The sequence below is a fragment of the Charadrius vociferus genome, unplaced genomic scaffold (assembly GCF_000708025.1).
Source record: "Charadrius vociferus isolate BGI_N301 unplaced genomic scaffold, ASM70802v2 scaffold495, whole genome shotgun sequence".
Taxonomy (NCBI): domain Eukaryota; kingdom Metazoa; phylum Chordata; class Aves; order Charadriiformes; family Charadriidae; genus Charadrius; species Charadrius vociferus.
In genome coordinates this window covers 810,365-828,720 of record NW_009648555.1, presented here as the reverse complement: position 1 = coordinate 828,720, position 18,356 = coordinate 810,365, and the positions used below count along the sequence as shown (strand labels likewise).

Genomic DNA, 18,356 nt, shown 5'->3' with positions numbered 1-18,356 from the left:
AAAAACATAGAGGCAAATGATGTCTTTTTTGACAAGTTTACTTTCTCATTTATATGACTCAACAACACCAGGCATACTAGTGATTAGGCTCTTTCTTGCCATACCATGCAAGTCCAATACCTTCACTAGAACCACTGATATAAAGGAGTCTTTAGCCAAAAGACTCAGTGATGTAACAAAGGAGAGGTTTTGCAATTATTTATTATTATTGTTGTTATTGTTTAATGGTTGGTAGGAATCATTTGGGAAAGCCATACCTGAAGTAGAGGGAAAAAAAAAGTTTTCAGCTATGCAATAATATTGTGTAGTGTTTATCAATCTATTGTCTAACCAGTTTTGTTTAAGTTTTGGGTTGTTTCTTTTGATTAATGAAAGCAAAACAATTCTGACAGCAGTTTGGAAAAAAACATTTGGTAGTGATTCTTCACGCAAGGGTAGGATTTGAGATGAACTAGAGGGATGATCTGAGAACAATAAGCCAGTTTGCAATACCCAGGAATACCTAATTTATTTTTTCTAATGAAGTGGTGAATATTTCTATAATATTTTAAAAGTTGGGAAGAAAAGAAACAATTCATATTTAGGGCCAAATTTTAGTATGTTACTACAAAAGGACTACTCAGATTACTTCACATTGCTGTGGGTTAGCCTGAGAACAGAGGATACATCCACAGAGTACATTTTTCAGAGCCTGCTTTGAATCTTGGTAAGGTAGATAGGAAATGGTTCGTTAATCTACAGCCAGTTTTTCTCAGCACTTTGTGACATGACTGCAAAACTTAAGTATAGCTGAAAAAAACTTTTATGGCTCTGAACAGGCTGAAGCTTTCCTTGGTCAACATCAATTCATTTCACAAAGCTTATCTTGGTAAGCTTTTGAATTATGACTTTATGACAGAGCAGTAATTGTAGCACAAATTGTGAAAAACAGGGGACATGTAACGGTATGTTACTCGTTGTGTAGGCTGCGCTCAACCTGAGCCACAGAGAAGGAGGAAGAATGGCTTCCATGGTAGGACGGATATCACCAAAAGTAGGACTCTCCATATGAGCTGGTCAGCTTAGGCTCATCTTACTGTCCACAGACACTTCTAGAGAAAGATTTGTCTCCTTCCGCAGTAGATGCTTGTAATTAGTACCTTAAACTGGTGTCTGCTTCTCTCCACTGGCTACAGAAAATGCTAAGTGGGACCAGCCCAGAAGCAGATGTCCAAATGCCTGTTCGTGTATTTCTGTGGAGGGACGTAGTGGGTGAGGCTTTTACTCTAGCACTGTAAATACTCACCAGCACAATAGAGCTGGTGAGGAGATGGGGCAAGAAATCTGCACCTGAACAGGCTTGATGGAGATGAATTCCTTCTGGAATAATGGTGGGTGGGGACTGTTGGAATGAACTGGGTCTTGGAATTATGGTTTTCTGGTCCTGATGTCATCAAAGCCTACACTCTAACCCTTTGTTGCAGCGTCTTTCAATTTCCTTGGTCCAAGACTATGTCCCCTTTGGAAAATACTGTACTCCAGTTGAAGAGAGAGCTAGGTCTATTTAGGCAACTAGGATCAGAACTTTAATAGAATACAATTACTTATGTACATGATAGGATAAATAGAGAAATAGAACTGTTATTGAAACTATAATCAAGTAAAGTGCAGAAAGAAAAAGAAATTAAAATACCCCAAAACCATATGTATCTTTTAATGATCAAAGCCCAAATGGAAAAGAACAAGTCTGACAAACTATTCTGTAGTCAAATAGCTGTGCAGAGATTTGCATAATACCAAGAGTACATTCTGATGTCCTTGTATTGTATTGAGATACATCAATATGTGTCAGTTAATGAGTGAGCCCTTGGTAAGAAGAATATGTATAGATAGATGTATCTATATATATGTATAGATAGTTTTCCTTTTGAAGAATTCAGATTAATATCTGGTGCAAAGAAATTGACCTAAATTTCTGTATCGTATCAACAGCAGTCTAAAAATATTTCAAAAAGTGAAAAAAAAAAGAGGGTATTGAAGTTTCTATTAATTGTGTGGGTTTTTTCTTTCTTTTTTTTTTTTTTACCCTGCACTGACTTTGTAATCCGTTCACAGATTATCTGTGAAACTTTAATCTTAGAAGTCTTCAAGCTGTGGGAGTTTTTTCCTGTTGTGATGTCAGAACTGATCAGATCTGATTGTTGCAAAGATCCCACTAAGGAGTTTAGCACTAATTGTTAGAAGATGTCCGTACTCAAAAAAATTAGGCCAGTGATTGTAACCATGCTGTTAATATCGTGTATTGTTCAGAGCATGTTTCAATTGTGGGAATCAGGTGTACTTTCTTGATTAAAAATGCATTGAGGGACTGTAGTTTTTCTCGGTGTTGCCGAATCTTCTGAGCTGTAAGTGAAACCATTAAGAGCGGGAAGGGTTAATTGCATGGGAAGCCTCGCATTCAAATACTTCTCGTATAGAAAATATATGCCATGCTAGAAAATATTCTATTGTCAATCCAAATAGAACACAAACTAAAATGAGATAATTGGGAAGGTGCCCATAAAGTCAGCCTGAATATATTATCACAAGTATATGTGAGATAATATTTGTTTTAAAAAGATTCTATGGCACTGTAAACTCAGTCTCATTAGAGACTGCATTTAAAAGGCTTATAAAGTTACTCATTAATGTTATCTTGTTGTATCTCCACAGCTTTTTCATTAAAGAAAATTCAGCAGAAAGCATTTTCTCCTGATAGCAGGAACCAATTTGCAATAAATGTTCTGGAAACCACTAGGGAAGCCATTACTGAGGTCTAATAAAAACAGACAAGCGTAACTTGTTCTATATTTTTGTTTCAATCACATACAGATGAGACCCCGCTCTCCACACCAACCGCAAGAGACAGCCTTGACAAACTTTCTCTAACTGGGCATGGGCAGCCACTACCTCCGGGTTTTCCATCTCCTTTTCTATTCCCTGATGGATTGTCCTCCATAGAGACCCTTCTGACTAACATCCAGGTAGGCCTTTCTGTAGATCAGCTTAAAGGGATGGAGAGGAGCCAGTTGCAGATTTGTCTAAATTAATATAACCATTCTAGCTTAATCAGTTCATAAGATTATTTGGATCAACTAATTTACTGAAACTTTCTAGTAATTTAGGTTTTAAAGGAGCCACAGCAAACAAATGAATTTAGAAGCTGTCAGCTACAGTACATAAAAATACAGATTGTATATTAAACCACAGCAGAGAATTCGATGAAAATTACATTGGTGTGTTTAACAACATTTGTCTTAAATGCTCTTTTTATTACAGGCTAATGAAATGCATCTTACTGTTTAACTTTATCTCATTTACTAAGCAGAGAAACATTTCTTTAATAAATAGTTATTTTAAATTGCTGGAGTGCCAAGGTGGAAATGATATTTAAAGCTATTTGAAATGTGTCTCCCATAAAAGCATTCACAAAAAGCACTTCTTTTATAAATAAGCTCATTTCACTTAAAGTACTGTCTTCAAAGAATAGACTTCAAAGGGTATTACCAAATATTCTGCAGATTTCCTATTCGGTAGTCACGATGTCTATTGTGTGTACAGTACAGCCTGATTCAAATATTATTTAAGGTATACACTAGCATGTAGCTTGGAGCCAAGATGTGAGTGTTTCATATTAGAATGAAGAATTTTTTTGTCCACAAATTCAGTGATCATGTGTTCCCCAGATGCAACTTTTGCAACAATAGGGCTGTATGTTGCATGCAGAAGCAACATGATAGTGCAGGAGATAATGCAGCCATACTGTACTCATCCCAGATAAGCCTCGTCTGTGCAGCTCCTAACTTCTAATGTGTTCGTCACAATGTTTTTCCCTGCTCATTCCTGCGAATACATAGAATCCTAGAATATCTCGAGTTGGAAGGGACCCATAAGGATCATTGAGTCCAACTCCCTGCTACTCACAGGACTAAAGTCAATTGTATTCTCTTCAGCAAAGACTATGATGGAGTGGGGCAAAATCCTGCTCGCTTTTCTTTCTTAGGCAATCTCATTAAAGTTTATGGCACTTCAGACTTGTTTTATGAAAAGTATATGATCCATTCATTAGTGAAGTTTTGATGTCTAATAATGAAAAAAAAAATACTGCTATTTAAGAATTAAGTATTTCTATATCTGCCTGATCTGAAAGAGCATATTTGTGATTGCTTTTGGTAGTTCTGAGAGTTAGGATCTTAAATATTTAAATCACAACCCAAGGTAATTCTAGAACAGCTAGCATTCTTCCAACAGATCTACTGCAATCTGTAAAGAACATATTTTTTTCTAAAGGAAGAAATACAGTTAGCAAAGTGTTTAATGTTTTAGCTGTGCATGCATATACAGGAAAGTTCTTAGTAATTTTTTTGACAAATGTGTGAGCTCAATGTCTCTAGACAGCAACCTAATGAACAAAGCATTCAGCATCAACAGGTTAGCTAATCTTGTGATTGAATATGAGAGTGCTGCACTACTTCAGGATAAATGACCAGGATTAATTTTCCAAGAATGCATTCAGTTTTGTTTTACAGAAAATGTGAATGTGAAATTCAGTCATTGCTTTAGGTTTTTTTTTTTTTTAAAAAAACCAACCCTAATCTTATCTGGAGTGAAGAGCTAAAATAAAAGGCAACATCATAAAGAAACCAGAGACTTTTTTTATGCCTTCTCTCATTGTGCTTTTGTACTTACTTCTCCTTACCTTAAGGTTCCACATCATGACAAATCATCTATGAGGGTAAACAGGTGGGACATAAGTCCTTTTGGATTTTTTCAGTATGTCCCCACATTGCATTGCGTGGTTTCCACAGATCTCTGGGAATCTTTTCATAACCCATATACCAACAAGGCATTTCACACCCCACCCTACCCCCCCATAGGTTTAATCTCTATCAGGACAACATTAGAAAACCACTTCATTAAAAAAAAAACATTAAAAATTGTTTTAAAAGCTAGTTTGATTTTCCCACCTGTGTAGAAAAACCTAAGTATTCTCTTTAAAACAGTGTATTCTCTTTAAAACAATAACCTGTGAACAATATTGGCGGTTTCTGTAATCAATACCATTTAAAATGTTTTCCATATTTAGCGATTATTGCAATGAGAGGGGGCTGCCCCAGGCCCACAAATGAGTTAGATACTGTGACACTGACACTTTCAGAACTGAGTTTTAGGTATTTGACTACAAGTTTGAACTCATTAATGGGATTTGTGGAAAGAGGAAATTCTGTACTATGGTCACTGCTTGCAATATCATTTGTGACTTTGTTAGGAACTGCGCATAAGTAGTACCTGAAACCCATGATGTGTTTAGTACTTGGGTCAGAAGGACTCTTGTCACTGGGTAAATTCCTCTTTGCTCTCCTTTGGCCCAGATGAATTTTGTATCCCTTCCAGTACAGAGGTGTGGATTCAAAGGGGAGGTGGAGCGGTAAGATCGCTCTTCATCTTGTTCCAGCCGCTCTAGCATTAAGGATAGAGGTTACCAGCAATGAAGCAGATCTAACTTTCTAGAAAAGATCATCTGGCTTACAGTCCACTCCCTGCCTCCAGTACTAAGGTGTTTTTGAAACAGAAAATAGCAGAAATCTAGCCAAAGGCTAGAACGGAAATGCTGTTCTTTTTTTCCCCAGAGTCATGCATGATGAAAATACAGTTGTGTCCTTTCACAGAAAGGGCACATGTCTGCTTATGCAATGCAAGCGTACGTCTTCGTTAGGTCATGGGTCTGGGGCTCATGCACAACCTGCCACATGTGGTGGTGCAGGTTGCCTATATTTTAGGGATAGGGTGGTCACATGAATACATAGGCAAGCAGCCTCTGGCTACACCAGTGTGCATGGATGTCATGGTAGATACTTGTGCTATGATTCTGTTGCATATATCCCGTTGTGTGATGTGCAGGATCCCAAGGATCTGTGTAATACAGACCTTGGGTACCTCTAGAAGAAGTTGTAGAGTCTGTCCTGGCGTAGGATAGAACAGGATTAGGGTACTGTATGGGAACCAGGAGCTCTAATTTTGACCTTCGTCAGGGTGAGGAGGATCCTAAACCTTGCCATGGGGACAGTGCTTTTGGGTATGTGAGCAGAAATTTCTAAACACTTTTGATATTTGAAAACAAAAGTCTCGCAGGTGCTGAAGAGCTTAGGTGATTGACCTTGGTGCCTGACTCTACGTACTTCCATTTTAGAAGTCTAAGTCATGCTTTAAAATTGGCCACTAAACACAAGTGAGTCTGTGTCTTCCATCCATACTGAAGTTAAATGGATAGCCCCTAATCACTAATACGTAATTTTAGGCAAATGTTAGACAAGCATATTTGGTATCGCTGTCTCCAGGGGCTGCTAGTTAGGTTTATTTCCTTTTGTATATCGTATATATTTTTATTACTTCTCCATAAATACTTACTGAAACAAAAATATAGTGTTTAATTATTTGTACATTTAAAGAGGAGATAATAACAATATACAGTACCCAGAACAACCAATGTTTATTTCTTGCTAGGGACTGCTGAAATGCAAATAATAAACTGTAACAAAACATAATTAAACAAACACACATGTAAAATAAAGAAATGAGATTGGGGACATATTTTCTTATTCAGATGTATATCTGCACATCTAAAAGAAAGAGAAAATAAATTTCCCCAGAGAGCTTAAATTAAGTGATATGTCTGTTCCTTCCCAACGTATATGTGTTGATTTCTTCCAGATTAAATGCTGGAAGTCTGTGTGCAGCTGCAGGGAGCATGAAGGGTGATGGAAGGTGGGTCACAGCTAAATGCTGTGTGGGTCCTAGTGAGAAGGCTAAACATGTTTCCGTACCCTTCACATAAGTTCGCTTTTTTGAGTCATGGCCCATTTATGCCAAAGTGTGTTAAAACCACAGCCTTTCATGATACTGCAATATTCTTGGGTAATAGTAATGCTATTTTAAGCTTTTAGAGTCTGAATCTTTACTGTCCCCAAGCCGAATTTCCATTAATATCTAAGGGATGAATTAGTTGCGCCCTGATAGCTATATTTTTCTGTCAAGACTGTGTTGTATTGACACAGTCTTGTTGCTAAGTATTTTTAAAGAGATATGTAAAATAAGTTGCGAGTATCCCATTGATATTAATAAAAGAAATGCATGATTATAAACTAAATTCCCCTATGAAAACAAAGCAAACTACTGTCTTTATTGCTGTGAGTCTCCTGCACCATCGACAGCTGAATACACGGGAGAAAAATGTTGCAAACACTGGATAAAGTAAAAATCACAGGTTTAGTTCATGTTATTTTATTTGTCTTCTGCTAAAATTCAAGAGAATGATTTTATTTTTCACAGAAAATGTTAATGGAACTATGTCATTTATACTCGTGCAATATACCTTTACCTGTGATGGAGATATTCAATCTGAGATATTACAAAAATGACTTTCTGGAGTCATCTGTAGAGATAGTCAGGCAGTGTTATCTTACCTTGGTTATATTACTAAGTCAGTAGTCAGTTACAAATAGATAGAAAATATTCAAAAATTTACCTGTCAAGCAAAGTTAACTAAAAATGTATATATATTGATTTTTTTTGCAAGCCTTTCACTAGATAGTTTTAATGATGAGAGCATAGAAATTATGTATAATTTCCTGACTAAAAGAGAAGCAATGTTGTTTGAAAGTGTTTTCACTATGAATAGCTAATATTGCAAAAGGAAGCCCCTGAGCAACAAATCTCTGGGAGCAAGGAGGTTTGACTAGAAAAGCTTCACTGTGTGCATGCCTTGTTCTTCTGGTTTTCTTTTTCCTTCACTGTGGGCGGTTGTTTGATCCGGGATGTGATCTTCTAGGCAGACCACTGGACTAGCTAGTAAGGCCATGTTGATGTCACCTGTAACTGCATAGCAAACTAAATGATGTTAGGTGGAACACACTGTAGATGTAGCTAGAAAGAGAAAGAGCTTCTCTGTACCTTCCCCTCCACCTCTTTCAAAATGCGCAACACATCATTATGTGCGTTTTTTAAAACTAATGATGGCTAAAACTGTCTTTAAGGCTGAGTTGAGGTTTCATATATGTTTAATTTCTATAGGATCAGTAAACTGCCTTAAGCACGATGGTGCTTTTGGATACATCAGAGAACAGGAAGAAACATTAACCATATATCAACTTAACTTTTGATTTGGGACATTTCTGAAAAATTTATCAGTGGAAAATATTAAAACAAGTGCATTAAAAGTAAACAAACCAGATCAGAATGATCTATAAATCTCCAGGGAAAAAAATACCCATTTTTTTACATTATGTTGAAATAATAATAAAAAAAAAATAATTATTAACGGTGACACAGAGGGGAAGAATGGCATGCCATGTGTAAAGCCTGGCTCCAGATAGAGCCATACTGTATTAAAAACAAATCTGGAACCTGAGCATGTTCACTACAATTATCATTATCCAGCCTCCATAACATCTGACCTTCCCTAAAGGGAAATATTTTCTTTTTGTTAATGTCCTGTGTTGCACCGCATTTCCCATTGTCATTGGCAGCATATTGATTTAATATCAGGTTAGAGGATTAGCCATAGCAAATACACGCTGGACATACTGTATTTTGTATAATCTTTTACAGCTGATCCACTGGGAGAATTAATAAAATTTCATGCAACTCTGAAATTGCTATTCCTGTTCCAAGGGGCACAAATGATTTTTAGATGCTGTACTTTTTAGTTGTTTTTCTCACCCCCCTCTGCATTGAATACAGGGAGATATTGAATGTTTCCAGTATTTTTGCAGTAGATCTGTCATTGGCAGCAGCAGTACTTTTGCATATGCATCAGTTTGGCTCTAGTGCAGATTTTTTTTCGCATTGGACGCCTACTGATGTGCACTGATTTAACTTCTAAAAATGAAACTTAATTTTGTGTAGCTTATAAGTAGTCCCTAGTGGGTCTTGGCTCCAAAAAGCTAATATTTTTCAGACATAATCAGCAGCAATAGGTAATGTATTACCATTAGCTACGTTAGCAGCAAGTATAAAAAAAGGAAGGGTTGGGGGAGGAAGTGCGGTGTAGAAATTCAATAGAAAATGTAATATGCTTTTAGCAGCTTCGTACTTTGCAGCAACTCTTAATATAAAATTACACACATCAGTGTTACACTCCAGCATTATTCTCCATGTTTATTCATAATGATTGTTTCATATTTAAAGAACACCCAAATATTGTGTTTTGTCAGCCAAGGACAATAATAGTTTAATAGTAATTTATTTTAAACTGCTACTGATAATACAACCAATCAACACATTAAGTGGTGCCAACATTGGCATCTTGCTAAATAATCTCTAGGCTTTGCACTGAGAGTACATCTTTCAAAGATAAGTCAACAAGAGCAATCAGAGCAGAAAATTAGAATTTGGTATCTTAGAATTAAAATACAGCTAAACTAAAGTTTTAATTGGGGTGATCTAAAAGGGCACTTGATGTAATGATCTCTTTCATTTGTTACTAATTGTTTGTTCCTGATGAAGAAGAAAACATGTACATTAATGTAGTTGAATTGAGTAAAGATGGCAGTTGCTTTAGCAGCTCGATTTTATTGTTAAACAAGATGGATTGTAAGAATTTGGGAGGAGGGTGTTTGCAGCTTTAAACTTATGTGACGATACACTTTTCATCAACAAATACTTTTCATGCAATTTCACTTGATCTGATTTATCAATGATTTGGATGAATCGCGTGTTCCAGTAAGTGATGAAGTGGAGGAGATTAAAATATTCTAGAGTTCATGTGTAAGCCAGAAGCGGGTATTGATAAACAAGTCCTACTTGAATTTCTTAGTATTTCAAAGCATCCCGTATAGAAAAGATAGTTTATGATGGTTGTAAGTGTAGGATAGTGTGGGGGGTGGGGGAACAGAATTCAGGAGCATATTAACTTTTTAAAAAATAGATTGGAAAGGCTTTACAAATATTTTAAATTGGTTTTTACTTTGCATATGGCTGTAGAGCTTTATATTTATCTTTATGTGGTTTTCTTTAGTGGTCATTCAGTTTTAATATTCAACACAAAATACCTTTGTGATTTAGCTATTTCAGAATAGCTAAAATAGGTTCTTTTAAAGCAGTTCTATACTTATGTAGTGTATATCATTATAGTGACCATCTGGGCCTTGCAGTTGGAAGGTGTTGAGTTCTTTCAAGCTCCTGTGGACTTTAATAGATTGAAGTGTAATAGAGCTGCAAAGCATTAAGCTCTGAATGAGACAACACTTGAGGCAACAATTTAGTTAAGAATGAGGATGAGGAGTACTGAAAATAACAGGCTCTGAAAGCAGGCTTAAAAGAGGAGTTTGAAGGACGCACATTTCAAAGCAGGCATTGACATTGGGAAGACTAGTGGGATAAATGTGTAGACTAACACTCATGAAAAATACTTTTTCCATTTCTGGAGTATCATCATGCTGGCTTCTTTTTCCATGCCTTTTTGGATATATTTCAAAGAATTTTAGGGGAAAAAAAAGTGCAACCCAGAAGCCAATGTAGGAAGTGTGCCTGAAGGGTGAGGAAGGTTACTTGGCAGTTGGGGGACATGATCTGATGTCAGTAATATGGTTGTTCTGAAACCAGCTTTTGAGTGTCAGCCTTTTATCTGTTAGCTGAAGGCTTCCCTAACAGAGCTATTGGGGAGTACTCTTCAGTCTCTCTTGTTGGCATTGTTTTGCTTCATATCAGTAATTAAATCTCTGTTGGGTCAAATTATCTGTACAGTTAAGTTGTCAGGAGACTTGCCTAGGATACAGAAGAGTTAGGTTCATATCCATGGAGGCTCATATGTGCATATCCATGCTTAATTATCTCACTCTATTATGATAGCTTCAAGAGGAGAGATTCAGGTGTAGACCTAAAAGCCTGATGACCAGGGTTCTGGGAAATGGAAAAGGAAATCTTTGCTCTTTCCATGTTCATTTATTTCAATCCCGTTCCTGCTTCTTTTTTTTCATACTCTGTCTCAGTGTCCTAACTGTCTAGTTATTAGCTATGCCGGCATCTTCCTGTTTCCTTGCAAAAAAAGAAGGAACTGTGAAGTTGAAATTCTCAAGAAAAGTTTAGAACAGGCTGAATCATTATTGCCTGATACAATAACAACAAGAAAGATAGAGTTTATTTCAACCATCTGATGTCAAGAAATTGAGAGATGATTTGGTTTTGCTCTCTGCAGTGAGATAACAATTGAACAAGGTCAGGGAACAGACTTTTTAAAACAAAGATATCTTCCTGCTTTGTGACTGTCCTCTGCTTAGCATCCCAGTAACCCTGTCTTCCTTGGAAACTATGTGGAATATGAAAATATATGAAAATAATAATAATTAACAACAATAAAGAGCAAAATGGCAAGCTTTTGAAAGAGCCTTTGTCCTTTTGGTAATTTCCATTGGCTTGAGTTGTGCTAGAGATTGAATTTGCCATTCTGTGGATGACGTGATTGTGAGACTGCCAATTTTTTTTCAGTGGGACAGCTTTTTGTTTTGGTCACAGCCAAATGCCTGCTGTAGGCTTATCTCTTTTATCTGTTACAAAGAAAAAATCTGTCTCTATAACTTTTTCATATTAGTTATACGCACAGTCAAAGGTGAGTTTGTGTTTTCTAGGAAAACTTGACTCCTGGCTTTTTACAGGTTTTGCCTACCTGTTAAAATTAATTCTAGTAAAAAATTGCTGTTGGTAGTTGGGAGACTTTGACCCAGTAACAGGATTATTTCATTTGTAAAATCTCATGTGACTAATCAAGGAAAAATAATAGTTATTTATTATGTCAGCTGTTCTAACATTCTTCAAACATTATCCAACTTTATCTTTGAACAGGGTCTACTAAAGGTTGCTATAGACAATGCCAGAGCTCAAGAGAAACAGGTCCAACTGGAAAAGACAGAGCTGAAGATGGAGCTCTTCAGGGAACGAGAACTGAGGGAAACTCTTGAAAAACAGTTGGCTGTGGAGCAGAAGAACAGAGGTATCTTAATTAAGCAGACATAAACACCTTGTAATTTATTTCCTTAGGAAACCTGATTTTTTATCAAGCACCTGTGTTTGATCAGAACTTTTCCCCCTTAACTCATGTCACGTCCAGGCTGGCAGCAATGCAGGAAGTTTTACAACCTGCCTGATTTTGCATAGAATCCATATGAGCTTTAGAACAAGGACCTTCCTTTTTCTCAATGTTTTTCTTGAATATTACTTGTTACATCAGTAATACCTAACACAATTATAAATAACATAGGTGCTGTTATGGCAGGTTGTGATCATTTTGAAAAAGGTCAGCTACTTAATACAAAGACAATTTCTATCAAATTTAAGGATCTGCAAGGTTTTAGGATCTCTTGTCCCAGTTCTTATGTGCTAGGGTCCTTTATTGCATATTTAGACAAACCATAAGCAATAAATGTAAAGGCAATAGTAATATATAAGCCCTTTATAATGCATAGTAGATCAAACATATTTGTACAAGGAGCAGCTAAGGTTCTTCTTGATAAGGCAGTAACATTAGCAGCATTTCAAACATTAAAATCAGCCCACTGTAAAGCATATACATGTTAAAGATTTTAAAATAATTTCATTATATTGTTTCAGTACACCATTCTAAAACATTGACAGTAAAGGTAAGGCAGTTTAGAGTGATTTGCATTAACTATTTGCATTATGAGCATGTTCCCATCTTGCTTTATGGCTCCATTTTTCTGTATATGTATGTCTTGCCCTTTAATAGTGTCTAATTACTTTGCAAGGGACAGTTAACCTCTGGGGCTCACTTGCTGTTTAACACAGACCATGACAAGTCAGATAGGTATTTTTGCGGGGCTAGAGTAATAACTCTCTTCTTGCCCCGTTTAATTTCCTGGGAACCAGCTAAATAGGGAATCCTGAGAACACTTGAATTCACGACTTATTCTACCAATAAGTGCAGAACGTAATCCTATTTCATGCCTTGACCCACTGAAGGGTAGGACTGTCACATTATCAACTTCCCTTTTTTAACTTTTGAGAATACGTTTTTTAAGACAATTACTATTAACAATTATCACAGCTGTGCAATGAATCATCCCTTTGTCCACATCTGGCCTATTTCGCTCAGTACAATTGCACTATTTACACTTCTAAAGTAGTTTTGTAAAAGAGCTCGGCTATTCTTCACATCCATCTACCTCTGTGTCTCACAACTGCTCAAATCGATATCCCGTTTTAGAGTAAGGAGATCAGATGCACAACAGAAGAGGTTGGGGGGGGACCCATCTGACATTACTTGAGTTTTGCCATCTAAAAGTTAAGCACCTCATTTGAGCTAGTATAAGTTCCCTTTCTGGTCAAGAAAGAACGAGATTCATGTGTCCTGTTCTGAGACAGGTAGGTGGGGTCAATTACACTGTGAAGACTTCTTTCTCTTCCCTTTAATTCCAGAGGAAACGTAGTTGACTATGCTGAACTAGACACATATGTTTTGAGCAGTTAAAATTAAACAAAATGAATTTCACTCAAAGTTGTATGTCAGGAAAGAGCACGGGATAGTCACTTCCTTTGTTCAGGGTACTGAAATAATTCAAGTGTTATTTTCAGCACGATGCATTACTTGCTTTTGTATATGTATCCCTCTAATGACGATACTGCACTGGTAAAACAGTCAGACAAAAGAGGAATGGATTTGAACACCTAATGGTGGTATGCAGCAAATCAGATATAATGAGGATGACTATCCCTGCTAGTGGAGACTTCTGTACAAAAGAAAGAAAAGTAAAGTATTATTGTTTAACATGAACAGATCCAAGTAAGAGAGAAAAAGTAAGGCCATATTGTAATTATTGGGAAAATTTATTCTTCAATTAAAAGTAGAAAAATGCATAGGAGGCTTTACCTGCCATTAGTTTTCCAAATAGCAAGTGTCATGTCTTAAAGAAAGTTTTGCATGCCTTAATGGAAGCATGAGCAAGATGGGAGAAGTGTACCACATCCCTGTTAAGAGATACCATATGAAAAAACCTGAAATACACTTAAAAGCTACAGCATGGAAACACAAATCGCTGTGTCACACATAGGTCAAAATTAGGTGAATGGGATCTTCAACATTAGGCAGCATCTATCTTTTGCTCATCATGTAAGCACAAGACAAATATCTTTTTCTTTAGTGGCTACATATGAGTATTTTGGCCATTTTTTTGGAACACGAAATTCACTGCTGGTACTATACGATCCACAGTGCTGCTTATTTATTGTACTGTTTCCTTCCTTCTTTGTAAATATTCCAATTAGTGATTCCTAAGGCTGTAGGATGTGTCTCATCAACTACTGAAAGTAGGATAATATCTCTTCTGTGAGCAGCTACACAGTAAGGGCTTGCTAATTCTGGCTCTGACTGCTGTAGTCACATCTACAATGTGTCAGCCATGATGACATTTTAATTCAGAAAGCAACATATGTTTCCTTCTCATTTATTGCAATCACTTTCAAAGTACTTATAATGAAAACATTAAAACCGTGCAATGATTCAAAATGTATTTAGTTTAGCCTTTGTATAGATATTAGATGTTCTTTGATAGTATAAGCTAATTAGCCTGTAAAATAGCTGGTACTATACAAAATGAGAAAGAACCAAAATTCCAAAGTCTCGGAAGTAAATTATGTCGCTATTCTGACTACAGGGTATGTGCTTATATTCATTTTGTGTCTGGACGGTTCTGTATAGCAACACAAAATATCCAAGATCACCCAAAAAGTGGTTATTCTTAGCCTATACATTAAATAGTAAGAACAATTATGGTTCCCTTTAAAAGTTTCATTATTTACATTTTGTGAAAGATACCGCCATCACAGAGTACTGGAAATAGGGAGTATGAAATGGTGGAAGTACATTTTTACCTTTTCCAGCATTCATTCCTAGACATGTACCAGAGGTTACTTTGGAGTGAGAGACAGGGCTAGATAGATCGTGGCAGTCAAGCCTAGTATCACGTAGTATCTGGGTTTGGTAAGGATAATTATTTTAGTGTGTGTAAAGAATTCTTTAGTTAGTAGTTTAGTAGATATTTTTTTAGTCAGTGTAAAAATAACAGACTCTCCAGGAAAGGGTTATCCAGGAAGATCTTATGGAAAATAAACCTCTTATGTGCACCTGCCTGGAAACCCTAAATGTGCTGTGTAAGAAGGGTGGGGGAGATAACGATATGTTCTGTGACTTTCCGTGATTTCTTTAGAGGCTCACATTGGCTTTTATCAAGTGGAAAAATTCGTTCACGTTATCCTTTTCCATCGGGAACATAATTTGTGATATGTTCCTTCAGTTAGGGATCATACAAGTCTTATGTTTGTGGTTGTAAGTCCCTGGTAACATAGAAAATTGCGATGAAGTTTCTTTAAAGTAGCCCTTGTATGATCCACTTACACCGTGATATTACAATCCTTTTCCTTTGGAACTGAACTTGAACTGAAGAGAGACGAAGAAAACTTTTTTTCTAAAGTAGGGTCTTCTAATGCTTAATTTTAAAATACTCCTTTTCTTAATATTTCCCTCACATTTGACAAAGCAAAGTAATATTTACTTGGCCGGGGGATCCAGCACCGTAAAGGATTTGCTGTGAGTTCTTCAAGGCTAGTTGGCTGATGGGACAGGAGCTGACAGAGACCAAGAAAGATAAAAGGGAAAGACAAAGAGAAATGTGGATAAGAACTAGATATGGGGAAGAGACCAGGCACCAAGGGGTCGGCTGTCTTGCAGGAAGCAGCAGTTGGAGGGGATTTAGAAAACTCAGGACTTTTTCCTAAGGAATGAGGACCACAGCAGGGTGGGGGGCTGAGCTCCTCCTGCAGCCCGGGCACCCAAGCAGCCAGATCTCCCTCTTGTGGGAGAGAAGCTGCAGGCAGGCAAGAACTTCATCACGGTGTGCATACTAACTGTGTGCTATGGGCAATAACAAAGTGGTAGACTTAATCCCCCAAAACACACCTCACCTCCAGAGACAGAGGCATATCTATGTCAGGTGATGCAAAAAGTACATTTTGTTGCCAGCTCCAAGCTTTTCCAATTTGGACGTTTACAGATTCTTATCTGTTTATGAAAAAAAAACAAACTATAGCTGAATATCACCCACACTTTTCAATGCCATGGTATAGAACAGTAGCTCTTAGAATATCCCATTGTGTTTCCAGTAAATTTCAAGTTATTTAAATTGGTATTGCATAATTAATCAATTTATATGAACTGTTGCAGTTGTACAGTTTCTTGGGACTCTCAATAGGTAATCATGCAGCCAAGTTTCAGATCCAAATTTGAGTACGCTGATATTCTTTTTTCTTAGCAATAATTCAGAAGAGGCTAAAGAAGGAAAAGAAGGCAAAAAGGAAATTGCAGGAAGCACTTGAATTTGAGACTAAACGACGGGAGCAAGCAGAACAGACACTGAAACAGGCAGCTTCAACAGATAGTCTCAGGGTCCTAAATGGTAAGAAACCAATTTTTGCCTCTGTGCCATTAACTTTCAATTTAAGTGCCAAAAGAAGATTGTTATGTTGGAAATTTATAACATGATGGGAGGGAAAAAAAAGAAGATCTCTTTTCTTTCCTTCATTCAAGTGATTCCTCTCTCTTTATTGTTTTGTTACTTTATATAGTATGTGCAAATAAACTCACTGGAGAGAATGTCCAAACTAGGACAATTTTATATTATTAGCTTGAGAAGTCAATCTTTTTTTCTTCTTCTTTTTCTGCCCCCCTTTATGCTTGAAAAATCTATTGCTCATTAATCTTCCTAGTCTAACAAAAAATTGTCCTGGCCTCCAGTCATTGTTCAACATTAAAAAAACTGACAAAGGTTGATTGTATTGTAATTCAGCATTGGAGTAACAGGTTGTAAAAAGGGCTATAAGAATCAAATGAAATATGTGTCAGTCTTACCTTTCTATGTTTCTAGACTCTCTGACCCCAGAGATAGAAGCTGACCGCAGCGGGGGCAGAACAGATGCTGAAAGGACAATACAAGGTAGGAATTTGCAAAAGGCTATAAATCTAGATCTTGCTATATGAGTTTTTCCTCAGCTTTAGACTGCTATTCAAGCATGTAGCCTACCATCTGGGCCACATCAAAACAAGTTCAAACAAGGTCAAGTTCATCTTGCTTGTTTATAAGAGAGAATACATTCTGTGCTGATAGATTTTCTTTAAATTAATAGGTCATTTCTGTTTATACATAGCAATTAAAGAAGAATAATTAATTTGAAGCAATATTGGGTTGAATCTCAGACATGCCGAATGCAGTTTTTGTGAATATGTATAGTTAGATTTGAGATAACAATGTTTTTAAAGGTATATTTGAAACATTTTGAGCCTTTTAACTATACAAATGGCTAAACCTAATGGGTAACATTCAAAGCACAATGAGAATTTCATAGCTAATATTTAGTGGCAGTTACTGAAAGGTATGTTTCAATAAGCTACTCTGAGCATTAACGATAAATAATCTGTTTATTCCCTTCTTGGATTTTTCATTTACCGTATCCCATTATTTACATTGTAATAAAACAAATCTGCTGAGTAAATTTATACATGAAATACTAAAAAGAGTGATATTACTTCCCCTGTAAATCTAAATGTGTATATGTGTATATTGCAAACACAAAGGTATTAGTAAAGAGCAAGTTTTAAAGACAGCATTTATGTTATAATGTCTTCTCTAGTCAACAGGCTAAATCTACCTATGTGAATACTAAACAGTAAAAATAGCATTTGTTTTCAGTTGTAAATGAAGGTGCATTTTTCAGAGGCAAGCCTAAAATGATTAGCTCCAGTAATCACTCTCAATTGCCTTTATTTTGCATTTTGAAGTCAATCATCTTAACAGTATCATTTGACATCTTCTGTGTGTTATTTAATCACTTTTTCTAACCCCTGAAAAGTTGTTACGGGTGTGCCACAAGGAGGCTGTAACAACAGAAAAAAAGTCAACAAGCTTTTAATGTACTGAACATATAAACAAATACAAAAGTTCTTATGTAGGACGAACACATGCATATAAACAAAACCATTTAGATTTAAAGTAAGTTATGTCTGCAAAGTCAATAACTCAGAAGTTGGAGTATGCCAGATTAAACGTTGCCTGGGAAGTGGGTACAAGTTGTGAGGTTTGTTATTCTAGAATCCTACTTTCCCTCCCATAAAACATATGCCTTATTCAAAGCACCTCTTGACGTAATACATTTAGTAATGATCCAGTCATTATGTCATTTTGTTATAATCCAGTCATTTTGTTATTTTGTTTGGTGCCAAGACAGACTTGTAATTTCTCAGGAGGCCATTCTGTTAGGCTAGTCACTGCAGTATCTGA

The 18,356-nt window shown here is 36.5% G+C and overlaps 1 protein-coding gene across 1 annotated transcript in view; it reads left to right on the top strand.

Moving 5' to 3' along the window:
* The window catches only part of DACH1 (dachshund family transcription factor 1), a gene marked incomplete at its 5' end in the record, with an annotated part of 177,038 nt that overhangs the window by 123,403 nt on the left and 35,279 nt on the right, over positions 1 to 18,356 (top strand). The window contains 4 exons of the mRNA XM_009886091.1: positions 2,851 to 3,002; positions 11,857 to 12,004; positions 16,335 to 16,478; positions 16,947 to 17,015. Of these exons, the coding sequence (XP_009884393.1) occupies positions 2,851 to 3,002; positions 11,857 to 12,004; positions 16,335 to 16,478; positions 16,947 to 17,015 (513 nt within the window). The remainder of the gene's footprint in view (positions 1 to 2,850; positions 3,003 to 11,856; positions 12,005 to 16,334; positions 16,479 to 16,946; positions 17,016 to 18,356) is intronic.